Here is a 25,533-nt window from a genome sequence, read left to right on the forward strand (position 1 = left end):
CCTGGATGTCGTCCATGGGCTGCGCGCACTCCTCGCTCTCCGCACTATCGCGGTACGACCCCATCTCTGCACGCACCACCTCTCTGTTAGCCATCATCAGGACGCTCACTGGCTCCCGTGGACGCACCTGTGAGGGTGCGGCAGCCTTTCCTACACTGGTCCCCTTCGGATTTCCAGTCACCTGCACTGTAGACACACCAATGTAAAGCTCTTTGGGACTCCACTCTACTACGGGCTGGGGTCCAGGGGCGTGCAGTCCTGCAGTCTCTGGCGCGGGAGGGGAGGATTCCCGGGCGCGGTCCCTCACTCCTTCACTGGGGCGGATTGTCTCGGGGACACACTGCTTAGAACTAGGGCTCTGCTTCCTGATATTTGGCTGTTCCAGACTCAGTGCAGTGGAGAGCAGTTTCTGCTGCCTTGCCTGGAAGGACTCAGGGTTCAATTTATGCTTTTTGGGAGCTGGATAATCTTTGTGGCTCTCACTGCTGTAGTAATTAGAGGGCTCAGAACGAGGTCTTCTCAGCTCTGAAAAGTACAGTAGAAAGGACAGTCAGGACAGGCGGTAAAGTCAGGAACCCTAAAGAATTAACACTTTCTCTATTGCCTGAGAGACACAAAGTGCGAAGCAGGAACTCAAGACACGCCCCTAACATGTAAATATTCCCCAGCCGCGTACACTGTATTCAGACAGCCTCCAAAATCTGTGCTTCTTTCTTATATGGACACAGATTTTTTTTTTTTTTGCTACTTTCTGCATTTGTTTTTGGGAGGGGTAAGGGGGGAAGCAGTAGGCATTCTTATAGCTAAAAGAAAAATCAGAAACATAAAAAAACAAAAAAAAAAGCAAAAATGACAAAAAACCCCCAAACCAAACCCTTAAACGTTGCGTGAATAGCCTATGGACTTTTCTGGGAGGGGGGGGGTCGCTGCACGAAAGCAAGTGGGAAATGTGCCAAGTTCTGAGATGTAATCAGTTTGCATTCTTACCTGGATTGGTACTTGCGATAACGGTGACTCCTTTGGGAGCTTCCGGCGAGTGGAGGGCCTCGCCGTGCCACTGCGCCACCCAGCCGCCTGTGCCGGGCTCCTCGCCCGGAGGACAGTGGGCCCTGGGGTTCTGTCCCGGGTGCGCCTGCTCGTCCCTCTGCAGGTGCTCCAGACACTCCGCTAACTTCACGTGACCGCGCGACCTGGCGATGCCCAGAGGCAGCCTTCCGAGCGAGTCCGGGATCGAGAGGGCCCGGCGGTCCCACTTGTACAGCACGACGGCGGCCTCCAGGTGCCCAAGGGCACAAGCCCACATCTGGAACGGCCAGGCAACGCTCGGTCAGCGCAAGCTAAAGCCGTCCTTCACGTCTGCTCTTCTCGCCGAGGGACTGGTGGTCCTTGCCGACGGTCTCAGCGGGGACATGAGACCTTACCACGCCCCCACGCCAGTTTCCAAGAACAGCTCAGGGATGAAATGAACCCATTCCTTACCAGAGGAGTACAGGAGAAGTGGTCCACATTCAAGGGGTCAACTTCCAGTTCCAAATCGATGCTATCTGCATGCTTTGTGCTGTAAGGGACGTACCAGAAATTACTGCCCAATTAATCGACTTTCAAGAAATACTAGGATGTTATCAGACCCACGAGGATGAGACCAAAGTGGGCATCTGACATCCCTGATGTGAGGAAAACGGAGTCCCTAATTTCACAGGGCGGTTCGGGTTACGAGCCCCGAGTCACGCAGGGCGCACAACCTGAGGCGAGCGCCTGGCTGGGCATCTCTGGGGCAGCAGCTCGGCTCAGACCCCCGGGGACGGGCCTCAGCGAGAGCCCTCTGCCCGCAGGCCGGCGAGCGCACCGAACGGCGAGGTTTCTCCCCGCCCGTGGACTCGCTCGAGAGGGAGGTGCGAGCTGACGGGCGAGGGCGCCCGCTGGCCGCCCGCACCCCGGCCTTACCGCCACTTGATGAGGGTCTGGATGAGGGTGGCATAGCCCTGGGCGGCGGCCAGATGCAAGAGGGTCATCCCCCGGAAAGTCTTCGAGTGGATCAAGTGCTTGGACTTGGCCCAGCAGGCGCGGCTCATCATCTTCTCGCACACGACGACCACGCGGCTCTCGAAGCAGCTGCCCAGCGTCCCGGGGCCAGAGGAGCACTAGGAGGAGGAAGGGGGCGTCACCACCGAGGCCCCGGGTCCTCCGCCAACTCAACCTCTTCACGTCGGAGAAACAATACGCTTTGCGGTTAGCCGCTCAGAACAGGAAACACAACACAGACAGACCAGGACGCGTGCGGCTCAGCCGGGCGGCACCGCCCGTGCTCGGGGCGCGGGGTGATTGTCTGGAACGCTGAGAAAGCCAGAGTCGGTCACAGCTGGCGTTCGGGCACGAACGTCCCGCTGGTCCGTCTCTGGGAAAGCGCACACTGCTAAAACGGGGCCACTAGCCTCCGGCTCATGTACACCTGTGGACGGGAGACCGCTAGGCAAGGAGAGCAGGGTCGCCGCCCCAATTCTTGCATCCAGGGACACACCCGGACCCCTGCACCCCTGCTCCCCCTGAAGGAGAATTAAGTCACTTAGATGGGTATCTTCTCTCTCCCTGTCCCCAGCCCAGGACACCCTTTAAAAAATCCAGTAACGATCCCACCCTTTGGGGAAAGCATTAGAGATCTTCAAACGTAAGTGACATTAGAAACAATAGAGCCGCACCGGAATGCGAAATTCACGAGTTTTCTCGGTGGCTCGTTTCGCTTGATCTGGCTGTAGAGCAAGAAACATAAAATCGAATGTATTAACCCTCAACAGTTCGTCTGAGTCTCTGTGATGGCACTTCTGTGTTTAACATTCTCCCCAAGAAAGGATATTTCTGGCTGATCCCTATGTCTGGTATTATTATTTTCTAAGTCTTTTTTTCTAGCAATGAAGTCCACAGAATTCAATTAGTATGGAAATATGGTTGCCTCTCCTTTTCTCTTTTATTAAGTCTGGGGGAAGAAACCTGCACCGATAAAACGGCGGACGACAGACACTCCGTCATCCTCGCTCGAGTTGTCAAAACAGCGTAAGGAGCACCGGTGGGGGATCCCCTGTGTGGGGCAGAAGGACTGTGACCCAAAAAGGGCAGGCGGGGCGGCTCCTGACGCGGCGCACAGCCACGTTCACGAGCACATGAAGGTTACGGGTTGGTGAGCAGGGAGGGAATCTGTTTAGCGTTCACAGAAAGAGCCCCATCTTCGTCATGAAAGGCGGACCCGGATACGCGTCGAAGCCACCTTAAATTAGCGGGAGAGTCTTCCATAGCAGTCAACATGGGGTTGGTTGTGGCGGCCCTTAGGACAGGATAATCTATTCCCTGAGGCAAACTCTGGAGGCGGGAGAAGGCTTCCATGAGAATCTCTTATTTAAACCAGGAGACACAGCAGACAACGATTACCTCTCCTCTAGAATGTAAGAGTCTAGGTGAAAAGGAAGCCTGTTGTAGCGTTAATTATACTTTACTGTGTGCCAAGTCTTTCCCTTGGACTTCTGAAGACAGGGAAGAAATGAGAAGAACACCTGGGGGGGAAAGGGGTTAGGGTTTTAGGTGTGGTCCATCAAATGCTTTGGTTTTGCCTCTTAGTATTCAGAGTATTAGCACTTGATATTCACAAGGATCGTAAAACTCAAATGATTCCCTTAAAAATATAATTGTTCACAGGAAATCATCATTCATCTTGAAGAAAGTGGGGGAAGTGTTGGCGGACTGCAGGGAATAATGCCTCCGTAGGAGAGGGAGGAACGCTATCCATCCTTCGAAAATCTGTCTCTAGGGTCTCCCGAAAAGTCATCTCTGCCCAGGCCATTTTCTCAAAATAAAGCCCGTGAATAAAATTTATATGAAGCCTTCAAGACTAATGGGACGCTCAGAGAATGTTCAGTAACTTCCCTGTGGTTGGCACTCCCCATGGAGCTTACGAGGAAGCACGTGTGGAGCAGGGCAGCAGGGATGACGCCGTCCTCACACCAGAAAACTCCAGAGACGGCTTCTCCGGGTCCTTCCACATGGATCGTCCTGACTTTTAAAAAGGCTTAGGAATGACTGAATTTGATCAGGTGTTGTTTTTACACTCAAACTAGATATGGAATCCAAAATACGACATAGAGTTCACATGAACTCTGAGTCGCCGTCGGGCCTGTTTTCTGCGGGGACGCCCTGCGGCCGCGCTGACCGCTGAGATCAGCAGCAACGACCTAAGGCTCCGGGAGGTCAACAACTGAGAAGCTTCCGCGCTACTACACGGATTTTGAGGCGCAGGGGCAGGGTTATGAGGCACTCCCTGGGGCCAGTCCAGGAGTGATGGCAGCACCAGACACGGCATGGTGATCAGGCCCCTCCCCGATCAGCACAGCGTGGACAAAATGACAGGTGATGTGGGCGCAGGCCCGTACCTGAGCTTGGCTTCCTCCGTTCCCGCTCCCGGTTCCCCCTCCGCTGCCGCCGCCTCCGCTCCCCTGCTTGTGCTGCTGGGCCCCCGTCATCTCGGCCATCCTCCTTTCCATCTGCTCCAGGCGCTCCAGGATGGACATCCTGAACTGGTTATCTAGGGCAGAGCAGGGGAGGGTGAGCTCGAGGCCCAGGAGGAGAGCCGTTGACACGGGCCTGGTCAACATGCAGGCTCGAGACGCTGCCATCAGCCCGACCGACCACAGAGGGGCGTCCAGGCCAGATTTCGCCGGCCGCGTGGGGAGTCTCACACCTCGGCCAAGACCACGGCATCTACAGCAGCCCAAAGGTCTCGGCTCAAGGAACAGGAACTCCCCTTTGTCAGAGTCCTGACTTCTGACTCCTGGCATCCCATTTCTTTGCCAAATTCCCCAATGGAAGCCTTGGAGAGATCTGGTGGGTAGGTCCCAAGAACAAATAAATGAAATGAATACAATTTGAATCAGTGGAAGAAAGGAAGATGTGTGTATATAAAAAAAAATGTTATAAGTACATATATAAATATATATACTTTTTAGAGTAATATCTGTTTTATCCAAATTAAAAAAAAAGATTTTATTTGTCGACACTCGCTGGCTGAGACCCTCACACATTTCCATTAACACATGACAGTCTGTTGGGAGCCCAGCACAACGGTGTTTCACCCCTAAGGACAACATCAGGCCGCTGCCGCCGGAGCCAGGGCTGTAACTCGGAGAGGTCCGGGACTCCGTGCCACCGTCCTGAGATTGGAATCTCTCTCCCTCCACATTTGCACGCTTACTCCCCACTGGGTGTGCACGCGCGTGCACACACACACACACACACACACACACACACACACGATTTGGGCTGCATGCATACGTGCTAGAAGGAGCCAAGACCATGATGAAAATCATTAGCACCGACATTTACGCAACAAATTTTAAATAACGCTGTGCCGGATACTTGGCAGTAAACCGGTCCTGCTCTAGCCGGGGAGGCAAACACAATAATGTGAAGAGGGGCGACAGGCGGGGATACAGCTTAGATGCGTCAGAGAAGGGGACACTTGAGTTTGACCAGAATAAAAGGAACCAGGTCTGCAGGAACTGGGGTGAGTTACTAGCAAATGCAAAGGCCCCCAGGCAGGGCATTCGAGAAACGAGGAACAGAAGCCAGTGGCTGGACCACAGCAGACAGGAGAGCAGAGGGGAGGTTGGGCGGGGGGGGGGGGGGGGGGGGGGGGGGGGGGGGGGGGGGGGGGGGGGGGGGGGGGGGGGGGGGGGGGGGGGGGGGGGCAGGACCAGACAGTATGGACTTAAGAACCCCAACTGTGCAGCTTTGAACAAAACCTTAAGTGCCTCAGTTTCCTTACCTCTCAACTACTTACCTCAAGGCTAACTGTGAGGATTAAATGCATATTTGCCAACCCTCAGAATGTAAGTTCCGGATACGTGTGTTAGCCGTCCCCAACATCATCATCTCCCGACAAATGAATTCTCTAGGAGCTGACTGAGCAGCTGTGACAACCTATTTGCCCCCAACTTGTTAAAAGGCATAACTATTTCCCAAATACAACCATCCGAATCGTGAAAAGGAAGAATCCAGAAGCGTTCTGTGAGCGTGCCTGGCCATCCTCACATACAGCCCGACACCGGTGAGTGGTGCTTCCTGGTCCTACGAGAAGTCAAACAGCAGCGGGACGGACGCTCACCCACGCCTCTGACGCGCCGGTCACCGTTTCCGTCACTTCACAAACATCAACCCATTTCCTCTCTGCGATCATGGTGAGGCAGGGTCTGTTCTCACCCTCTTGTCACAGAGGGGACACTGAGGCACAGGGAGACACTGTCTCCGGCTCAGGGGCCCGGAGCTCAGCCGCCACGTGCCACGAAGATGAGGCCTTGCGGGAGGAGGGGACACACAGGCCTCGGGCCGGCCCTGGCGGGAGCAAGCACGTGCTTCACAGGAAAACTCCCAGCGCCGGGCGTCAGGCTGGTCCCGCTGTACTAAACCACAAAGCCAGAACGGGGGTGCGGAGGCTGCTTTTCAAAACTCCGTGGCATTATTCTCTAATGAAGCTATTTCCAGGAACAACACTAAAGGAAAAATCCCTTCCCCGTTAAAAGCGACAGAGAACGTTTCTGAGTCAAGTGCACACACGCACACGATCCGCGAACACGGAGGCCCTCTGCTGCGCATCTCAGCAGCCTGGTCACCGACGGGCAGGGACCCCACAGGGGCGTGGGACTCGCTGTGCACAGTCGTTGTCATGCTGTGACCCTAACGGAAGACAGGAGATGCCTTTGGGTGTAGGACTGAGTCCTAGCTGCGCGTCCTCTGCATTAGAAGAGGGGACTTTGCAGCACGCGTAACTCCTTTATCGCAGCCGGCTGACAAGGAATCTGCCCCCTCCATTCTCCAGGGGGAACTCCAGGGGGAACGGAGTTTCCCTCGTGGTGCTCGCATCAACTCTCCCTGCACGTTCCCCGCTGCGGCATCCACTCAGCCACGCGCAGACCCTCTGCGTCCTGCAAAACCACTTCTGTGGCCGCCTCCCGATGGTTTCTGCCCTGGCCCGCATAACTTGCACACGTGAAAGGCGTGTTCAGAATTCTCTCCCTTGTTCCGAGCACTTGTTTGGAGCCCCGTGGCCAACATCAACCTGCCATGTCACACCGAGCGCCAGAGGGGAATGCCTGCTGGGCCACCGTGGAGGCCACAGAGCTGCGATGAGGCAGCCTCTCGTGCCTGCCCATCCCCCGCCAGCTCGGACCCTGCAGAGACAGACCCTCCCTGATGTCATGGAACCGGACCTTGTCCACGGTGTCTCCACTAACAGCCACCGTGACTCTGTGACCGCCACCAAGGTCCCCGTGTGCTTTTGTTCTGGGCTGTGCTCAGTGCCACCCCCGCTGCCAACCATGCCAACGTTACTCAGCTGCTCTGAGAAGCACTTTGCGAAGATACTCAGAAGCAATTATCTGCCTCTTAACAAAATTATATCATACGTGATGGCATCTCTGGGCCTCTCAACCCCTCAGGGGGAAGGCAGTGATAATTAATCAGAAGAAACAGCCTCAAATGGAAAGCACTGAGCCGGCGTCCTGCAGAGCACAGACCTGCTCGTACTGTGTGACCGAGGCTCAGATCACACCTCCTTTCCTCTGCGCAGGGCTAGGGCCCAGCTCCGTCCAGAGCTCAGCCCTGCAGACAAAGGGATGGCCTTTACGACTCGTTACCAGCAAGTCAAAAGCGACAACTCTGGGTCAGCTTTGGTTTTACAGTTTTAGGGTGACGTGGACACTCTTGTAAGAGACTCGGCCTTAAGTGTATATTGTAATTGATTACGACAACATAAGGGGAATAGAATTACTTAGAAGCAAAAAATAAAATGTTCTGATTATGTTAGAGTAAAAAAAGAGACCTGAAATTCACTTATGTGTGCACGAGCGTTTGCTGAGCACCTCCTATGCACCGAGCACTGGGGGTGACTTGTCTTAGTGAAGACAGCCCTACCCTCATTCACTGGCTAACAGGTAATTTCTGCAATTTGAACAAACCGGATTAAGTGAATCTGTGGGAGGGAGGGGTGAAGAGAGAGAAAACAAACACCGTGCAGCTCTCGGGGGTGACGAGCTGGGCCTCAGCCCTCTCCCGTGAAATGCCAACGGTGACTCAGCTCTGAGGAATTCCAAGCCCTTAGAGCGAAGTGACCACATGAGTCCTCCGTGAGCCCAAGGCTGCAGAGGGAGCACCCCAAGGGTACCTGTTTCCCGAGCACCTTGGACTCCAGAGGTCCCAGCGAGGACAGCTGGCTGTTCCACAAGCCCGCCTGGTCGGCCCCCAGCTTTGAGTTCTGGTCTGGAAGGGTTAGGGCTCTGTCCGCCTCACCCCAAGAACAGGCTGCTGCTTACACGGAAGGCCCTCCGACTCCTCCCCTTGCCCCTCGGAGGGGGGTGGACAAGCCACGTTATAACCCGTGGCTCTGAAGGCAGGGAAAAGGTGCGGTCTGAAAGCAGCTCCCTCCTCGTGGGGGAGAGGCTCTGCGTGGCAGGGGTCGCAGGCGTCCCCTCCCTTCCCCGTGGTGGAGGGTGTGTGTGGGCCGCCTGCGGTGCTGGTCCCTCGCTGCCGGTGCCACCAGTCCAGTGGTTCCCACGCCTGAGGTGGCATCAGAACCACCGGGAGGGCTTCTTACAACGAGGGTGGGCCCTGTCCCCAGAGTCTGTTTTACTTTGAAGGCCGGGCAAGGCCCAGGCTCACTTGTAACATGTTCCCAGCTGACGCTGAGGCTTCTGGCCTGGGGCAACCCCCAGGAGCCCCCGCTCCTTCCCCAGGACAGACCCCTGTGTGCACCCGAGTGCCCGGCCGCACGAGACAGGACCTCCTGCGAACCGCGCCAGGTCCGTCCACACAGCTCTGCCAGCAGCACCGGCTGCACGCTGCCTTCTCACGCGCATGGCCAAGTCGAGTCCGACTCAACTTGAAAACTATTTAAAATCCGCCCACCTGCGCCGCTCTCTGCAGCGGATCGGACACCTTTTTCATCCCCGTCGGATCTTACCTCCCCGCTGCTTTCTTCTCCCAGCTGACTAACTGGGGTGTCTTCCCGCATGTCAGTCTTTGCACCCTGCTGGTCGCTAAAGTAGCCTGTTTGGCCGCACGGCTGCGGGGAACGCGGACTCTGCCACCGCGCGCCGGCTCCTTCCCACGGCACTCATGACACGCCCACACGTGCCGGCGCCCCGGACAGGAAGCGACGAATTCTGGCGGGCTCTGCAGCGACCGTCTGGCTCTGATTCATTCAGCCTCTTCACCAGGCGGGCCCGCACCCCTTTTAGCAGAAGTGGCATTTTTAGACTGGGCAGCTGGGCCAGGCCGCAAGGAACACAGCACGGAGGCGAGAGCCACAGGGTCAGCGCTGTGGCTGCGTGACTTTCAAATAATGACCATTTTGTACCTCAAGTTTCTCATGCGGATAGAGGAGATATCACTATCCTTTCGTTCTTTGTGGGGATGGGGTAAACTAATACAGAACAGTTTTTAAAGTGATTAGGCTTTCTTTACCCAGTTTTACCGATGGGACCCTTTTTTTTTAGAAATGTATTTTTAAGTAACCTCCACACCCAATGTGGGGCTCAAACTCACAACCCCAAGATCAAGAGTTGCATGCTCCACTGACCAAGGCTGCCAGGCATCCCGAAAATGCGTTTTTGAAAATTCTGAATAATTTTAGATTTACAGATGAGTTGCAAAGATAGTAGGGCTCCCATAAACTCTCCGCCCAGCTTCCCCCAACATCGACATCTCCCAGACCCACGGTGCATCTGTCAAAACTCAAGGCACTCACAGGCGCGTCAGGACTAACTCAGCTATAGACTTGAAATAGACTCGCCGTTACAATTAACGTCCTTTTCAGTTCTGGGGTCCAAGGGCAGACGCCACGCCGCCTTAGCTGTTCCACGCCCTTCCTCTCGGGTGTGTCACTCTTCTCCACAGTCCTTATTTTCACAGCATCCGTGATTTTGAGGAACACTGGTCACATACTTCGTAGATGTCCCTTTATTCAGGTGGGCGGACATGTTTTCTAATGATCAAACCAGAGTCGCGAGTTTTCAGAATTATTATCGAGGCGGAGGGCCCCGCGTGTCACATTCCCTGGGTGGTGTCTGGTGTCCTGCTGATGCGGACCCTGACCTTTGGGGAAGGTAGGGTCTGCTAGATCTGTTCCATGACAAAGTCATTATTTTTCTCCTTCCATACTCTGCTGTTTGGAAGGAAAAGTCCAGCCCACACTCAAGAGGGAACAAAGCTGTATCTTGTGGATGTGGGAGTATCCACGTATAGTATTTGGAGTTCTCCTATAAGGAAGGCTTGTCTTTCTGAATTTATTTGTATCCGTCTAACCCTTTATTTATATTCGTATGAACGCATGCATACTTACTTTACACTTTGGCCATCATCCAATACTATGTTAGCTTATTGCTCAAACTCTCCCAGCTCAGGCCACGGGAAGATCTTTTGGGTGGCCTCTGTGTCCACCTGACACACGCCCAGCCTCTTCCCTTCTTTTTCGAGCACTTCCTTACTTTCTGGCTTTGTAAGACGCCCAGACTCCTCTTTGATTTTCCCTGTCCCAGCCCTCAAAGCAGCAATCTCTCTAAGGAGCACTGGTTTCTTTTATTGGAGGCTGGCACGTAAGGAGGCCAAGATCTGGCTGCTGGGCGCGCCTGCTGCTCCTGGGGCATCACCACCTCCCGGGTCCTCAGCGGAAAGAGCAAGGAAACACCTGTACGTACACCCCAGGCCTGCACACGTGTCGATAATTGTTCTGTATCTATCTATAATACGCTGGAATAAACGTGAGTCCACACGGACGGCCTTACCTCTAACGGGGTGCTGTGACGTCCATCCTAGCCCTCGGGGTGGGGGTGGGGGTATTTTAATTGTAGGTAAGGTAACTAATGGCTACTTAGATATAATAAACCCATATATTATATACTGAAAAGAAATCTTTACTGATGCATTAAACTACAAAAAAGAAACCCATAGGCCTGATTTCTGTCACTCAAAAGTACCGGCTCAGAACCTATCATAGTAGTTTGTCCAACTACTGCCGTGATGCTCCAGTTCTAAGAGTTTCCCAACAAGGTTATAAAACATACAGAAAAAAACACTCATAATTCCAGAGCAGCTCTGAGCCCGACAGACGTCAAGAAGACGGAGAAACACTTCCAGCCAGTCCCCAGATGGTGCGCCGGGGCTTCAGATGCCCTCCCCCTACGCTGGCCTCGGCGCACCCCGGCCTCCCCTGGGGGGCTGTGCTCTCGCCGCGCCACACCGCACAGCAGGAGTCACAGGGCATCGTTTCATCCTTCTTGGACAGTGATTCCCAAACCCTCAAAGGGACCCATTTTAAAATGTCCCAAATTAATATTTACCTAACCCAAGAATTAAAAATTCCTAAACAATACCAAAATTTTAAAGACAGAAAATTTCATCAAGCCAGACTTCCCACAGTATAAGTTTAGAAAGTTTGGCACTTGCTTCTATAACAGTGGAGGATCCCAAGAATTTGAGGTTCTGATGTAAGAAAGTGTCGACTTCAGGAAGCCAGCTACTAGCCAGACTTCCCAGGCTCTCAGCCCTCGGCCAGGCCTACTGTTTCCTCTGGATTACCTCTCTGTCCGCCTTGGAACCTACTTAATTTTCATGGCTGTATTGAACAATGCAACATAAGGCAAGTTTCTGATGTGCTGTCGAGAATCCAGTTTTAAAAACTCAAATCCCACCCCTTTGACCTACAAAATAAAGCCGAAGCTCCTTGGCACAGCACAGAACGTCCTTCCCAACAGTTTGGGTTTCCTTTTAGGGACTCTGCCGTCACCCACCGTTCTTCAGCCCACCGGGAGTCTGACAGTCATGCCAACATCCTGCCGTGTCCACCTGGAGAGTTTTCTGTTCTTCATAGTGTGGCTTCCACATCACTTCGGTATTATTACCGAACGTCCACAGTGAGCCATTCCAAATGTATTATTTCTAGTCCTCAAAATAACCTGAAGAAAGCTTCCCCTCTTACTTCACAGGTGAAGAAGCTGAAGCCCGGCCACGTGTTGCCTGGCCAAGGTCGCGCTGCTGTAAGTTATCAGGGCAGGGATCTGAACACAGGCAGGGCTCCAGCTCGCTGTTCTTTCCGCTGTGCCCGGTGAGCTTCCTCTCCTGCCCTGGGCCCTAACAGTACTTAGCAAGCGAATGCCGAGTTGTCTTCCCGTATGGGCCATTTCTACTAGAGAGAGCTTTTTGAAAGCAGGGAGTTTGTCTTGGATCCTGGCACCAGAGACCGAGCAGGTACGTCGTCGATGGGGAAGAACTGTTATTTTCTAATGTAAGCTTCTGGAAGCCGATTTATTGATGAGGCCATCCAAACTCGGGGGCAAGAGCTCTGAGCCACCTCCGCCAGCCCCAGTGGGCTCCGAGTGGCTGTGTACCCATCAGCAGTCTTGCCACTTGGTCCGGTGGACAGACTGGTCAGAATGATCACAATCCAACGGAACGGACTGGAAAGCACGTGAGAAAGCTCTGCTCCTTGGCTGGCTGCCACTTCCTTTCGGCTCAGGTGAGGAAATGACGTCACCATGGTGTGCTGGTGCAAGGCTCCCGCCCAAGAGCTGAGGCGCAGCCCCTTCTTTCCAGACACAAACCGGAATTTCATAGCAACATTCATCCGCTGAGCCTCACGTTAAAAATGTAGACCCCTCCCTTTCACATACGCCCACCGTCCCCCTGGCCAAATGGGGTCTCTGGGACACAAAGGGCTGGTCGATCGTCTTGACGGAAAGAGCGCCTGTAGTCAGTGACAAAGGTGCTTCCTGAGTTTGTCAGGTCAGGTTGTATCAACAGGTAATTTTTATTGTCTTAAAAAAACCATTTTCTAGAACAGCCTCATGAGGCATGCGTGGAACTAAACACCTGAAAATCAGCTAACAAATAATCTCTGCAAACACGAGAGCCTGTTGCTACAATTGCTTGATGGGAGGCACCGCGGGCCTTGCTGCCAGAGTTGGAGAGAAAGTTCTGCCTTGGCAGGTAAATGAATGAAGGAGCAAGCATCAAATACCACCTACTATTTTAAAACGCGTTATTTGTAGCTCAAGTGCACATGTGCCCTCCTGTTGCTATTTGGATTGGGAACGAGAGACTGTCTCTCATTCCATTTCCAGTTCTTGGCCGCCTGGCAGGAAGGGCTGATGAAGCAAGAGGAGGCATGACTTGAACTATTTCTGTAGGGACTGCTGCTTAGGAAGTCTCCTAAATTTTTAGGAAGCTCGGAAAGGCAGGGAAAACGAAGTCACTTAATTCCTGCCCAGAACAAACGGGGCCCCCAGAGCACACCAGGCTCCTCTCCAGCAAGCCAGTTAAGATGTCCAAGCGCAGAGGGAAGGGTAAGGGCCAGACAGAGATAAGGCACAGGCTGTCCACTCTGATTTTCCAAAGCAATGGCTAAATTTAGCCTTAGGGGAAAAAAAAACACCCCTTCGAACTCCACTTTTTAAAAACTCCCCAACTCTATGCACCAGGACAAAGGGAAATTAGCAATTCTTCTTAGACTTTCTTCTTTTGCAGTGACTTTGGATTTGTATTTCTTCTCCATGGTCTGTGTTTCACACTGTTCAGACTCAGAGTCTTGGAGGCGTCCAGGAAAATCGGTTAGGATGCTGCCAAAACAACAGCAATTGGGAAACGGAACGTGACAAAGGAGCAAAGCAAACCTACCGCCATTTCTCCCTTGATCTCTTTCAATGGGTGCGTGAGGGCAGAAATTCCAAACCTATTCTCCAAGGACACTAAGGCTGAGTGGAATATTCTAGGAGCTCAGCTGTGTCACAACACGCAGGAAGCCCGTAAGAGCACCTCCACCGGCGTCAATAAAGCGGCAAGTCCAACTGGAGTTCAATGTGGTAAAACCGCAGCTAACTGGTGTGAGAACAAAGGCGAACAAGTGTAGACTCAGAGCAGAGTCTACACCTGCCTTCACAGCTGATGGAGGAATAGAACACGTTAAGCCTGCTGACCAAAAAGCAACAGATTTGGAGGACACTGCCTCAACAGTTTCAGCGCACAGTGAAGCAAGAGATCTTACAGGCACGGACTGGGAGGTCCTAACGTAGTAAGAGGAAGCGAACAGAGCCCCAGGGAGCAGATCACCACGAAGCCTAAGGAGGTCTTTAAGAAAAAAAGTGCTGTAACGAGACTCAGAGACCAGCGACAGTCTCCCTCACCTGGACACGAGGAAGGTGCGATGGTGGAATGACATTTAAGTGCAGACGGGGAAATGGGAAATGAAAACCTTACACCTAAGAGCTGACAGCACAGAAAATGCACGGGGAGCGTTAGGAGGCAGAATAATTGGCCACCAGTGGGCTCATCTGTGGTGCTCAGCTTTCTTTTTTTTTTTTTAACATTTACTTATTATTGAGAAACAGAGAGAGACAGAGCGTGAGCCGGGGAGGGGCAGAGAGAAGGGGAGACACAGAATCCGAACCAGGCTCCAGGCTTGGAGCACAGAGCCGGACACGGGGCTTGAACCCACGAACCGTGAGATCATAACCTGAGCTGAACTCAGATGCTTAACCAACGGACACACCCAGACACCCCGTGCGGTGCTCAGCTTTAAGGGCAAACACTCCCCAACACTTACAATCCTATGGAGCAGCAGAGTCGTTCTGGAAAGGTCTACTTGACACCCACTGCCAAGGCCCGGCTGCGTTACAGTTCTGGAGAGCAAACAGTGAACGAGGAAACTCAAGATGTTGTGGTGGCCACCAAGGGACACAGAAAGCCGGGAATACATGAGCCTCTGCTTCAAGAACGCTGGTCAGCTATGAAAGTACCGAGAACTCTCGTGAGCCCCACGAAGCTACACTCACTCTGATCACTGCGATCCCCCCGAGGCCGAGCGGGATGGCCGGCACACAGCAGGTTCTCCATACGGGTTTACTGAATAAGTGACTTAATTTCATCTATCAGAAACAGAGAATGTGGGTTTTAAGAAGGACAAGGCAAAAGATAGCAGGTAGAGCAAAATACATGTCCATTAGTCATTTCTACGATGTACTTTTCTCCAGCCAAGTTACCAAAAGCTGTCCTTTCCCTTCTCACCGGGCACCTTTTACGTGATCAGTCCCATCAAACGTATCAGGGATCAGGCAAGTGAAAACAAAATATCTCATTGAGACTGGTTCACAACAGTAACTCTTACGTTTGGTGGTGTTCACCTTAGAAGCAGCATCTCAGAACAAGGGCAGGTGGAGACACTGTATGGAGTTGAAAACTCCGTAAGAAAGAAAACTTTTGGGACGCCTGGCTGGCTTACTTAGTAGAGCACGCAACTCTTGATCTCGGGATCATGAGTTCAAGCCCCGCACTGGGGGTGTACAGATTACTTAAAAAAAATTTTTTTAATCATAAAAAATGAAAGAAAAGCTTTGCTAGCAAGATGTCCTACCTGGAACCCAGAGAAAGAAAATCCTGCTGCATCTAGCTAATACTCCTAATCATAATAGATGGTATCTGCCCCGAATTCCTGGTGGTGTTCAATATCTGAAACACTGTGAATCTGGGATTCACGCTGGAAGAGTCCCTCTCTGTTTCCAGCTCGCCCTCCACACATTTGGATGTCTGCTGCCGACGCCGCTTTGCTCTCGGGAACGCCGTCCGCACACACAGGTTCCCAGCTGTCTCCCTGCTCGTGAGCGTGAAAGCCCACGACGTTCCAAACATACGTGGTTTTTGTTTTTTATAAACACTGGGTTCTCCATAGAGGCTGCAGTTGCAGAATTTGAAAGTTTATTATGATAAGACTTTTCCACAATGCCGTAAGATTTTGTAAAAATCTGGAACAAACACAAGACATCCTCTCCAGATTAATACATGGAAATGTGCATATTTTAAAGGATAGCTGTATTACTTTAAAATGTTGGACACGTTATAAAGGACATCTTGATAGACAAAATGATTTAAGAATACTACGCTGCAATTTATCATAGGCCTTTCCGACAACAGAGAATAAAACATTTTTAAAAATTCAAGTCACAATACCTTACTCAGAAATCAAAGTATTTGAAAACCAAAGTGCTGGAAAAATCTTAACAACCGCTAAGCTCTCTTTTGGAAGCATCGTGGTCCCTGCAAGCGGGGGGGTCTGGCTACACAGCACATGAGAACATGCCTGGGTCTGCTCTCGCCCGTGACCACGTGCTGAGCTGGGGAGCTGGTAACTTGCACGCCGCACCTCCTGTCAACACTCTGCTCTGGACCAGAGGAATCTTCAAATTTCTGCAAACCCCAAATCAGTGAGGCCTACAGGAATGTATTATTGAGGCCAGTATCCAAACACCCCTTGGATCAGGTGGGAAGGCTAACCAGGTATGATGCGTTCCATGAAATGGGGATGCAACCTGACTTCACAGAGTTGAGGGGGCTGTCTTGTCTGTCTGTCCTCACAGAAGCCCCAAAGCCGGCACTTCCATTGCCCTGCTCCTGCCCTGCTCGGAGTAAAGCTGGTCTGAGGGCTCAGAGAGCAGTTAAACAATGGAACAAAAAGTTAATAACCAACTCAAAGGATAGCAGGTGCTAACGGGGGGGGGGTCCCTCACAAACCCCTAACACCCCCTTTTGTCCCCTCTTCCTTTCCCAGACCTCCCTTCCCTGCCCCAATCCATTCCTCCTCAACCTATTTCCCTACCTGCTCTCACCTACCTGCTCTCAATCCTAGATCTAGGGATGCCTGTTTGCAGTGGCTGACAAAAATACTTATGATTAATAATAGATCAAGACTGAGATTCATGAAAAGAGTAAAACTCACACGAAGCTATTGTATAGAAAACACATATGAGATTCTCCAAAATACTTAATTGTGAGTCCCAAACCCGGCGAACTCGGGAGATGAAGCAAGGCAGGGGGCAGCTTTGAGACCGCTGTCGGTTATTTCGGATAGCAGGTGATGGGACAGACTTCAACATCCTTGTGACAAAGTCTCCAGGGTTTGAAAGGGTCTATTACCATTTAGTAGTAACAGACACCAGAACACGATTTCACAGAGGCAGTCCTGCAAAGATGCGAGGTGGTCCGACTTCACAGCTCTCTGATTAAAGTCAGGGGGAAGTTCCATGGACTATTCCGTGCATGTCTATTATTTACTGCTCACTCTTTCCTGAACAGTATTTTATGACCCTGATCTTTACATCCAAAAGTAGGTGAGTGGATGGTTTTTAATTTCCTGAAGGAAAAGCATTCTGTATTTAGTTGGCTTTTAGTAGTTTATCATTAAGACGCTCTAAACGGATTTCTCTTCTGCAGGTCAGTGGCTGTTAACTTAAAACACACACACACACACACCCAACCTCTTTACTGTAATGAAATAACACGCCTTTTTCTTTGGGAATAATCCGGAGTGTAGTGAAAAGGCTGTGCTCTGCCAAAGTAATTTCTTTACAAAATTCTGGTTGGAAAGTGAGTAGCTGTGGGTGTTTACATCTATTTGACAATAAGCGTAATAACTGACTAGTGGCCGCCTGCTTACCACTCAACACCCTCAGCGTCTCCGAGCGACCTCTAAGTGACTGCCATGCCGGCTGAGCAACGTCCCTCTGGTGACATGAAACGTGCAGAAGCTGGACTTGCCTTGTTAGAAAAGGACCTGTAACCGTGATTCCTACCCCGCTTGCTCCCGGGCTCTCGGTGATGAAAGCTACAAACCCTTTCCTAGAAAAGTATATATGCACAACAGTGCACATTCAGTATCCGGGGACTCGCAGACCCGCGGGGGGTGGGGTGGGCCCCAGGCTCAGGACAATGCTGTGGGGATGGTCCCTGGAAGGGTTTCCCAAACCACGAGCCGTGGAACATTTTCCATGAGCGGTCACTCGGGAGTCTCGGGATGTCTTGCAGTTACTAGTTAAGCACAACTAAATACACGTGCATTCCTTTAGTAGAGGACTTCTCTGAACCCTGACGCTCGACCGCGCGCTAGAAACTGCTGGTAGACGGCCAGTGCGCACGCTTCCTAAACGTACCTGAAGCTTTCAGCCGGGGGCGGGGAAAGCTTATTATAAGCATTTCCTGTAACTAATGTTCACACGGAAGAGGTTAGGGACTAAAACTAACACCCCGGCACAGACGGTCCCCGGTGAGGAAGTCCCTGGTCCATGTCCTCATCTTCCTTCACTCGCCGGGCGAGGCACAGGTGCCACGCCAACCGGCCACGGACCCCGATAAAGCTATGTGGGTCAAGGGGGAACGTCACCTAGGAAGTAGATTCGGTCACATACAATCACCACCTTAACCCACACCGTCCGATCCAGCCTTCAGGACACCTCAGAAGGGCTCCCCTCAACTCCCTCTTTGTGCCATTTGAGAATAAAAATAAGACTGTAATTACAATTGATAATAATAATGTTAGGGTTATGTTACCAAGAAACTTAAATTTCATTCTTCCAAAATTCAGAGACCTAGTCTTTGTAATTTCAGAGAACCATTTTGAGTTCTACCCTATGAATTAAGAATCTTCACCAAAGGGGTGCCTGAGTGGCTCTGCCAATTAAGCAGCCGATTCTTGGTTTTGGCTCAGGTCACGATCTCACGGTTTGTGACTTCGAGCCCTGTGTCAGGCTCTGTGCTGACAGTGAAAAGCCTGCCTGGGATTCCCTCCCCTCCAATCTCTCTCTGCCCCTCCCTATTCACACACTCTCTCAAAATAAATGAACTTAAAAAATTAAGAAAAAGCTCGCCACCAAAAAGTTTCCATTTACTGAAGTTACTTTACACGTATATTTTTATTTGAGTAACATCATTTAATATGAAAATATGAAGTTTATTCTTTAATCGATTTTGGAACATACAAGTGTAGGCTACAGACGGTGTGGATCTTGCAGTTCGGTGTTTTACGTATATAACGTGATATACATGCACACGTATTATTTTAGTCTTTTTCTCCTGCTAATGCTGAGGATCTATTATGGATTCCAAAAGTTTTTCTTCTCAGGCTAGCCTGGGGACATCCTTACTGTTTGTTGCATTGCTTATCTGGGAAATATTAAGTATTATTCAATTGTAAGTTTTTAGAACACCATCAGTTTTAGGCTGTGCACCTCCTATTTTTTTACACTGTGAGATAAAACATCTTTCTCACACACACACACACACACACACACACACACACACGCACGCACGCCAGGGGATGGATTCTGGCTAGAGTAGAATGAATGGTTTCTTTCATTACAAAAACAAAAGGATATTCAAAAGAATTCTTTGTTGATGACTCTAAACCACAGTGGATAGTATATTAAGGATCTGAATCACATTTTCTGAAAATGGTCCTAGGAACTGGTAGTCAGCACCTAATAAAAGGTGATGGTTCTGGTGTCTTCTCATCTAAAATGAGACCTTGAAGATGAAATCACAGACTCGGCCTCATGAGGAGCCTCTGCGGTTTCAGGATGAATGGCGCTTTCTTTAGGAATGCAACCGTCAAGACTGAGCATCACAAAGCGCTCCCTCCCAGATGCCTGCCTGGCCTCCCTTGCCTGCCATGGCACCTTGCTTCCCCTTGGGAGATGCTCCCGCCCACTGCGTAGTTCAGGGGGCGCTGACCCCCATGCTTGTTTCCAGGGAGGGAGAGGCAGGCCTTGCCAAGGAGAGCGTGGCCTCCTCTTATTCCGGTGACTGGACACACGGGTCAAGCTGAGCCAAGAAAACCAGAACATTTCCTGGAACCACTGGCAAAGACGTGCCGTCTTCCCGGAGACATTTGCTAAATTGGCAAAATATAAACCTGGAGCTTTGAGGGGTCCATCCTGTTACCCAAGTGGAAATGAGAGCGAATCAACGTAGAAGACAGCAGAGTCAAGAGAGGGGGAAACAGGTCCCTAATGCTATCACGTGAGCATCTGGAACCAGCTGCACCTGAAGATAACTCCAAAACCAGACCTTGTAAGAGTCGACAAATTATCTTTTTTACATAAGCCACTTTGAGTTGGAGTTACTTACAGCTAAAAGAGGAGTCTACGGTGACTCTATTCATTGAAATGTGGATCTTTTCACTAAATGAATATTGGGAAAGCCTACTCCTACTTACAAATAAAAAATACTCAACTATTAATTACCTATGCCTCAGTAGTACGAAAATATCATTAGAATCTCTCTATAAACATGGGAAAAGTTGGGATGGAAATAAGCTGCCATGCTTACTTGAAACATTTTGATTACCTGAAGGAATCAGAAAAAAGTACACTGCACTGCAGTCTAGCTGGAGGCCTGCACCTGCCATTGAACTCCGTACCCACGGCAGTGCCCTCCGCTCGTTCAGCCTTAGGTTACTGCCAAAGCAACTGTCGTGAACAGACGCAGTCCCTGGAAGAGAATCACTACAGACCTCTAAGAGTTAAAGAGAACTCGGGAATTATCTGGTCCAGGGGATGGCAACAGTTTTTGACTGTGGCCCACAGAAAGAATTAGAACCCAGTACACACACACCCCCTACACGCACACGAGCATGCGCCCCTGAAACAAGAACTTCCCAAAGCTGTACCATGTACTCCGATTTTAAAAACTGAGGATGCTGACCACGACATTGGTTTCCTGAGTCACTCCTAATAGGTCTAGATAACAGGTAAGGCGCTGAGCCAGAAATACAAGGTGATTTCCCTGAGAGTTTACATTTACTTCGTGGTAGAGCTGGAAAAAAACCACAACACAACACAACACTCTGGTACTCATCCTGCTGTAGCAGATCACAGCGAACAGCTGTTACCGATACACATTCCTAGATGGCAAGCTTCTGGCCAATCACAAGAAAGCCAGAAAGATGACTCAGGTGTCAGACCTAGCCATTCTACACCAGGACAGGCCAGGACTCTCCAAGGCCACTTAACTGAAAACCCCAATCTCCTAGGGAGCTCGAACGGCTCTGCGAGGGAGACTCTGTGGCATCTGTGTCTAAAGGACCAACGGACAAGACTGAACTGGGTGCAGGGAGCAGGACGACGGTCAGGCTTGTCCTCGGCCCGAGGAAATGCACCCTCATCACATCCTTCCAGTAAGTGACTTATCCAGCAAGTCACACCGCGGGGTGTCCTCGTGTCCTCTTGTCTGCTAGCGTGGTTATGAAACGCCAGCTCCCAGGCGTCACTATGGTGGGTGGAGCAGGGGAGGGGCCGGTTTCCAGGCCGCCCTGCCCCACCCCCTCGAGGAGCTGCTAATCTAAACTGGGAGGTGAGGCAAAAGGGTCTAATGAGATAAGACGAGTAAGGCTCAGAGAATTTAGAATATCGAGTCGTGGCTGGGGCACAGGGGAAGGCTGGCACAGAGAGTGGGACCAGATCTGGAGGGTGATGAGTGGCAGGTAGAAGAGAGGCGACAGAAATGGAGAGACAGTTAATTCCGGTAGTTGATGAATGTTAATGTGTTTTTGGAAGAACTTTGGTTACTTCCCATTACCTTCAATATTACGAAAATGTTACAGTCGTTCAGCATCACTAGCTTAACTCCTGTAAACACTGACTCTGATTAAGTTGCTCCCATGCTTTACCCCCTTCCAATTAGAAATAATGTTACAAGGTTACAATTTGCTTGACAGTTGACATAGAACGGGTCCTTTAAAAAATGTGTTGACGGATCGACCTTCCTGCACATCACATGTCTAACGCTATGCTCTAAGTTAGGTGCTTACAAGACAATACAACATGAAACAATTCATAGGCGCCATGGTATTTCCGAAACTAAAATGTGTTAGTACACGAAAAGAACTTTCCTGAAATAAAGCATCAAGGAAAAGCGCATAGGCCTTGTGAATGCACCCACCCCCAATGGTGGGGGGAAAAGGGGGCAAAAACACTATTTACAAAGTACGGGGCCCTGGGTGTAATGAGCGTCTGCACCACTCCGCCAGGGGCGGAGCGAACTCTTTCCTGACCTGCCCGCTGTGGTGAGCCCCTGTCTACACTGTCGGAGAAAAGCAAAGGAAGACAGTCATTTGACTTCAGGATGATCCATGCAGTAAGGGGACAAGACTGACAGTGACAGTCTCCACAATCACAAGCCATTTTCATGCTACCAGGTGCCGGCACCCAGCAGGCACTTCCCGGAGCTTAAATGTGACGGGCAGTGACGCGGAGCCCTCAGTGTGGTTCAGCGCATCCCATCTGGGGTTTGCCCATCTCCACGGCAAAGTCTTGGTGGGCTGTCAGATCTTACACGGAATTTAGGAAAATCTGTGTCAGGTATGAGGAAGACAGAGTGAGCCCGACGTCACGTCTGCACTTGCCAGAAAGCCCAGAATGCACTTTATGGCCTGCCTCCAGAAAGCACCTGAGATTTGATGCAATGAACGTCACCAACTTCATTAGAACCCCCATTTCACATTTCACTTTCCTGCAGCTTCATTTTGTTGCCTCATCCTTCTTTATTTCATCCATTTTTACCTTGCTTCGTTGCATAATATGGACGGCCAACCTTGGGGGTACTGTGGGTTTCGTTCTAGACCACCACAATAAAGTGAGCATCACCATAAAATGAGTCAAATAAACTCACGGTGCATTAAAGTTATTTTCATACTATACTATAGTCTACTAAGTATGCAAGAGTATTATATCTAAAAACACTACATACCTTAATTAAAACACTTCACTGCTATAAAATAACTATCAATTGATTGCTCAGCCAGTCATAATCACTGATCACAGATCCCCATTAACAAATACAATAATGATTTAAAAAAAGTTTGAAAGAAGTTGCAAAAATTACCAACATGTGACAGGGACATGAAGCAACCAACCAAATGCTGTTGGGAAAACGGCGCCGACAGACTTGCTCCCCCCAGTGCAGGGCGGCCCCACACCTTCAACATGTGACACGTGCGTGATCGGTGATGTGCAACAGAGAAGCACAACAGAGCGAGGTACGCCTGTCTCTCTGTGAGCTCCATTCAATCACTTAAAAAAAAAAAAAGTGAGGTTTACACAAACTACATCACGTGTTGGTGCCAAAGGCTTTTTGGCAAGGGGATGTATGACTGAAATAAGTTCCCAAATATGCGGCTTATACACCGGGACAGGATGCCACGGCTGATATTTAACAATGAAGACTTGGCACCACTAAGAGAGTCTTTCTGAAAAGATCGATGGAATACAAATATTAAACCACTTTCAGCCAGAGAAAGCGACGCCCTTAAAATGTGCAAAGACGGCCAGATACACAATGAACGGTTGGAAGAGGGGCGGGAAGTAACAATAAAGGACTTCCAGAACTCACCGTCCGGGCTGGAGAACTATGCCAAGTTTAACAAAATGGTCTTTACTGACCTTTCTGGGTGACTCCTAAAGTTGTGTTTTAAATAAATGTACTAACAATTTGCCCTTAAACGTTGAAAAATGGCAGCCTGTAAGCACAGGGCTGCAGCTTCAGAAGTTCCCAAGGGCAATGATTCAAACGACAGAAAAATTATGATGGTCCCCAACGTTAACTCTTGATCCCCTGCACATGCATTGCCCGAGCTGCCCGGAGATGAGGGCTTTGAGAGACCACCTGCATCTTAGCCCCCACTTGGGGCTTCACCTCTTTCACCCGGTGGGTGCCCAGCGCCACCAAATTCTTTAACGTCACTGTCTCACACGAAGTAAAAAACCCTCAGTTCCACCTGTTATCTGTGCTCCCTAGAACAGTCCAGCATGAACACACTGCAGCTGCGACAGCTGCTAATATGGACAGGAAGGCCCAGCAGGGTCCTGGAGAAAACAGCCATGTGTCTATGCGTGTATATTACAGAAGCAGAAAAGTTTATTTTTAAAAAATCTTAAAAAAAAATCTTTAAACAATACAATGTTGTTACTAACTACTGCATTAAATACTGTGCTTCCCCTTCGCTGACTGGGAACGCGGATCATCAGGACGACTGAGCAGAGGCCCCTTAGAGATTCACACCTGTGCTCCTTTTATTTTCACTCCTAGGCTAAATTTATTTGGGAAACACATATCCTGTAAATAAGTGTTACTTTCTAGAACATTAAACATTATTACTCCCTAAACCTAATACAAACGAAAGAATATACAGAAGCTTATGTGCTATTGTCTAATGCTGGTGTTAAAATAATATTTTCCTATAAACACACACCATGAAAAACGCTACAGCGTAATGTATTTCTATCACGTTCCCAGGCAGTACTTTCTCTATACGACAGTTTCTCTAGAAAAACGCTCCGTAAAATTCCTTTATGCAGAAAGAAACAAAAAAAGGACTCCTTTACATACAGCGAGCCATCTTACCACATGACAAAATTTGGGGAGAGCACAAGTTTAAAATTTCAGGGTTTGGCTTCACTGATGAAAGAATACACACAACCAAACAAATACAGGAGGCTCTTCTGTGCTATTTGAGAGCACTTCTCACGTTTACTGAATCTGTGCTAATTACACACTTCAGGTGAACCAGGAGAAATCACACCGAGCAACAGTGGACAAAATATAAAGTAGACTAAAACCGCCATCATTCCCTGGTGAACCAACTGATTTAAGAAAACGCCTTGGAATAGCACTGTGGGTTCAGAAATTTGTGTTGATGCCTACAGACCTATGAGGATTGAAAAAGTCTCGACATTTGAACACCATCAGAGCCACCTCTTAAAGTTGTGCATTATATAAATCTAATCACAGGAGATCCTGTAAGTGCAAGAAGGCCACGCGGAGCCTCTATTTCAGCCCATTTGAGAGTGGCTGGTGGAAGCAACGGTGAAGTGCCTCTCCTGTCCTGGTGTGCAGGTTAAGCCAAACTCGCGAGTTCTTCCAAACCTCCTAGTCGCTGAACTCAACCAACTTTCCCCGCCGGTTCTACGCACAGATTACTAAGACGTTCATTCACTCCATTGGCTTGCATAGGAAAGGCAGCCTCCAACCGCCTAGTCCCGCAGAGGCGCCTGGGGCCGAGCTCGGTGCGGTCTCGGGCCCCTTTCCCGGCGCCCCGCGGAGGGGGCACATCTCCCGACCCTCCTCTGCTCTCCCCCACGAAAGGGGGTCCTGTCTGATCTCCTCTCCTCTTCCTGCGAACAGGGCACCAGCCTTGGGTCCTCTCCCTTCTCCCCGCCAAAACGGAACCTATCCGGTCCCGCCCAGGGAGCTCCCGTTCCCGCTCCCCGTCCCTCTCCCTACCGAGGGGGCACCTGCCCCTCCTCTCCCCGCTGAGGAGCACCTGCTCCCCGCGTCCCGCGGAGGGGGCACTTGTCTACCCCTCCTTCCTGCCGAGAGGCACTCGTCCGCTGCTCTTTTCCCAAGCCGCCCCGTGGGGGGTACCTGTCCCCCTCTTTCCCCGCCGAAGGGACGGGCACCTGACCCCGCTACTCAGAGGGGGCACCTGCCCTCCCCCGCCGCCGGGGGACATCTGTCCCGCGGCCTCTCCCCGCCGGGGGGCACCTGTCTCCCCCCCACCCCGACTCCGCTCCGAGGGGCCCCTGTCCCCCGCCCTCTCCCGGCGCCCCGCCGCGAAGAGGGCGCTGGATCCGAAAAGCCCGCCGCCGCGCCGCGCCTCGAAGACAAAACCCAGCCGGCGGCCCCGTG

At 50.8% G+C, this 25,533-nt stretch overlaps 1 protein-coding gene across 1 annotated transcript in view; it reads right to left on the minus strand.

Moving 5' to 3' along the window:
- Nucleotides 1-25,533, minus strand: part of CAMTA1 (calmodulin binding transcription activator 1) — a 481,480-nt gene that overhangs the window by 25,850 nt on the left and 430,097 nt on the right. Inside the window, exons 9-13 of the mRNA XM_029949848.1 lie at nucleotides 4,416-4,567; nucleotides 1,945-2,141; nucleotides 1,480-1,558; nucleotides 988-1,303; nucleotides 2-525 (exon numbers count right to left, since the gene is read on the minus strand). Of these exons, the coding sequence (XP_029805708.1) occupies nucleotides 2-525; nucleotides 988-1,303; nucleotides 1,480-1,558; nucleotides 1,945-2,141; nucleotides 4,416-4,567 (1,268 nt within the window). The remainder of the gene's footprint in view (nucleotide 1; nucleotides 526-987; nucleotides 1,304-1,479; nucleotides 1,559-1,944; nucleotides 2,142-4,415; nucleotides 4,568-25,533) is intronic.

The sequence above is a fragment of the Suricata suricatta genome, chromosome 8 (genome assembly GCF_006229205.1).
Source record: "Suricata suricatta isolate VVHF042 chromosome 8, meerkat_22Aug2017_6uvM2_HiC, whole genome shotgun sequence".
NCBI lineage: Eukaryota > Metazoa > Chordata > Mammalia > Carnivora > Herpestidae > Suricata > Suricata suricatta.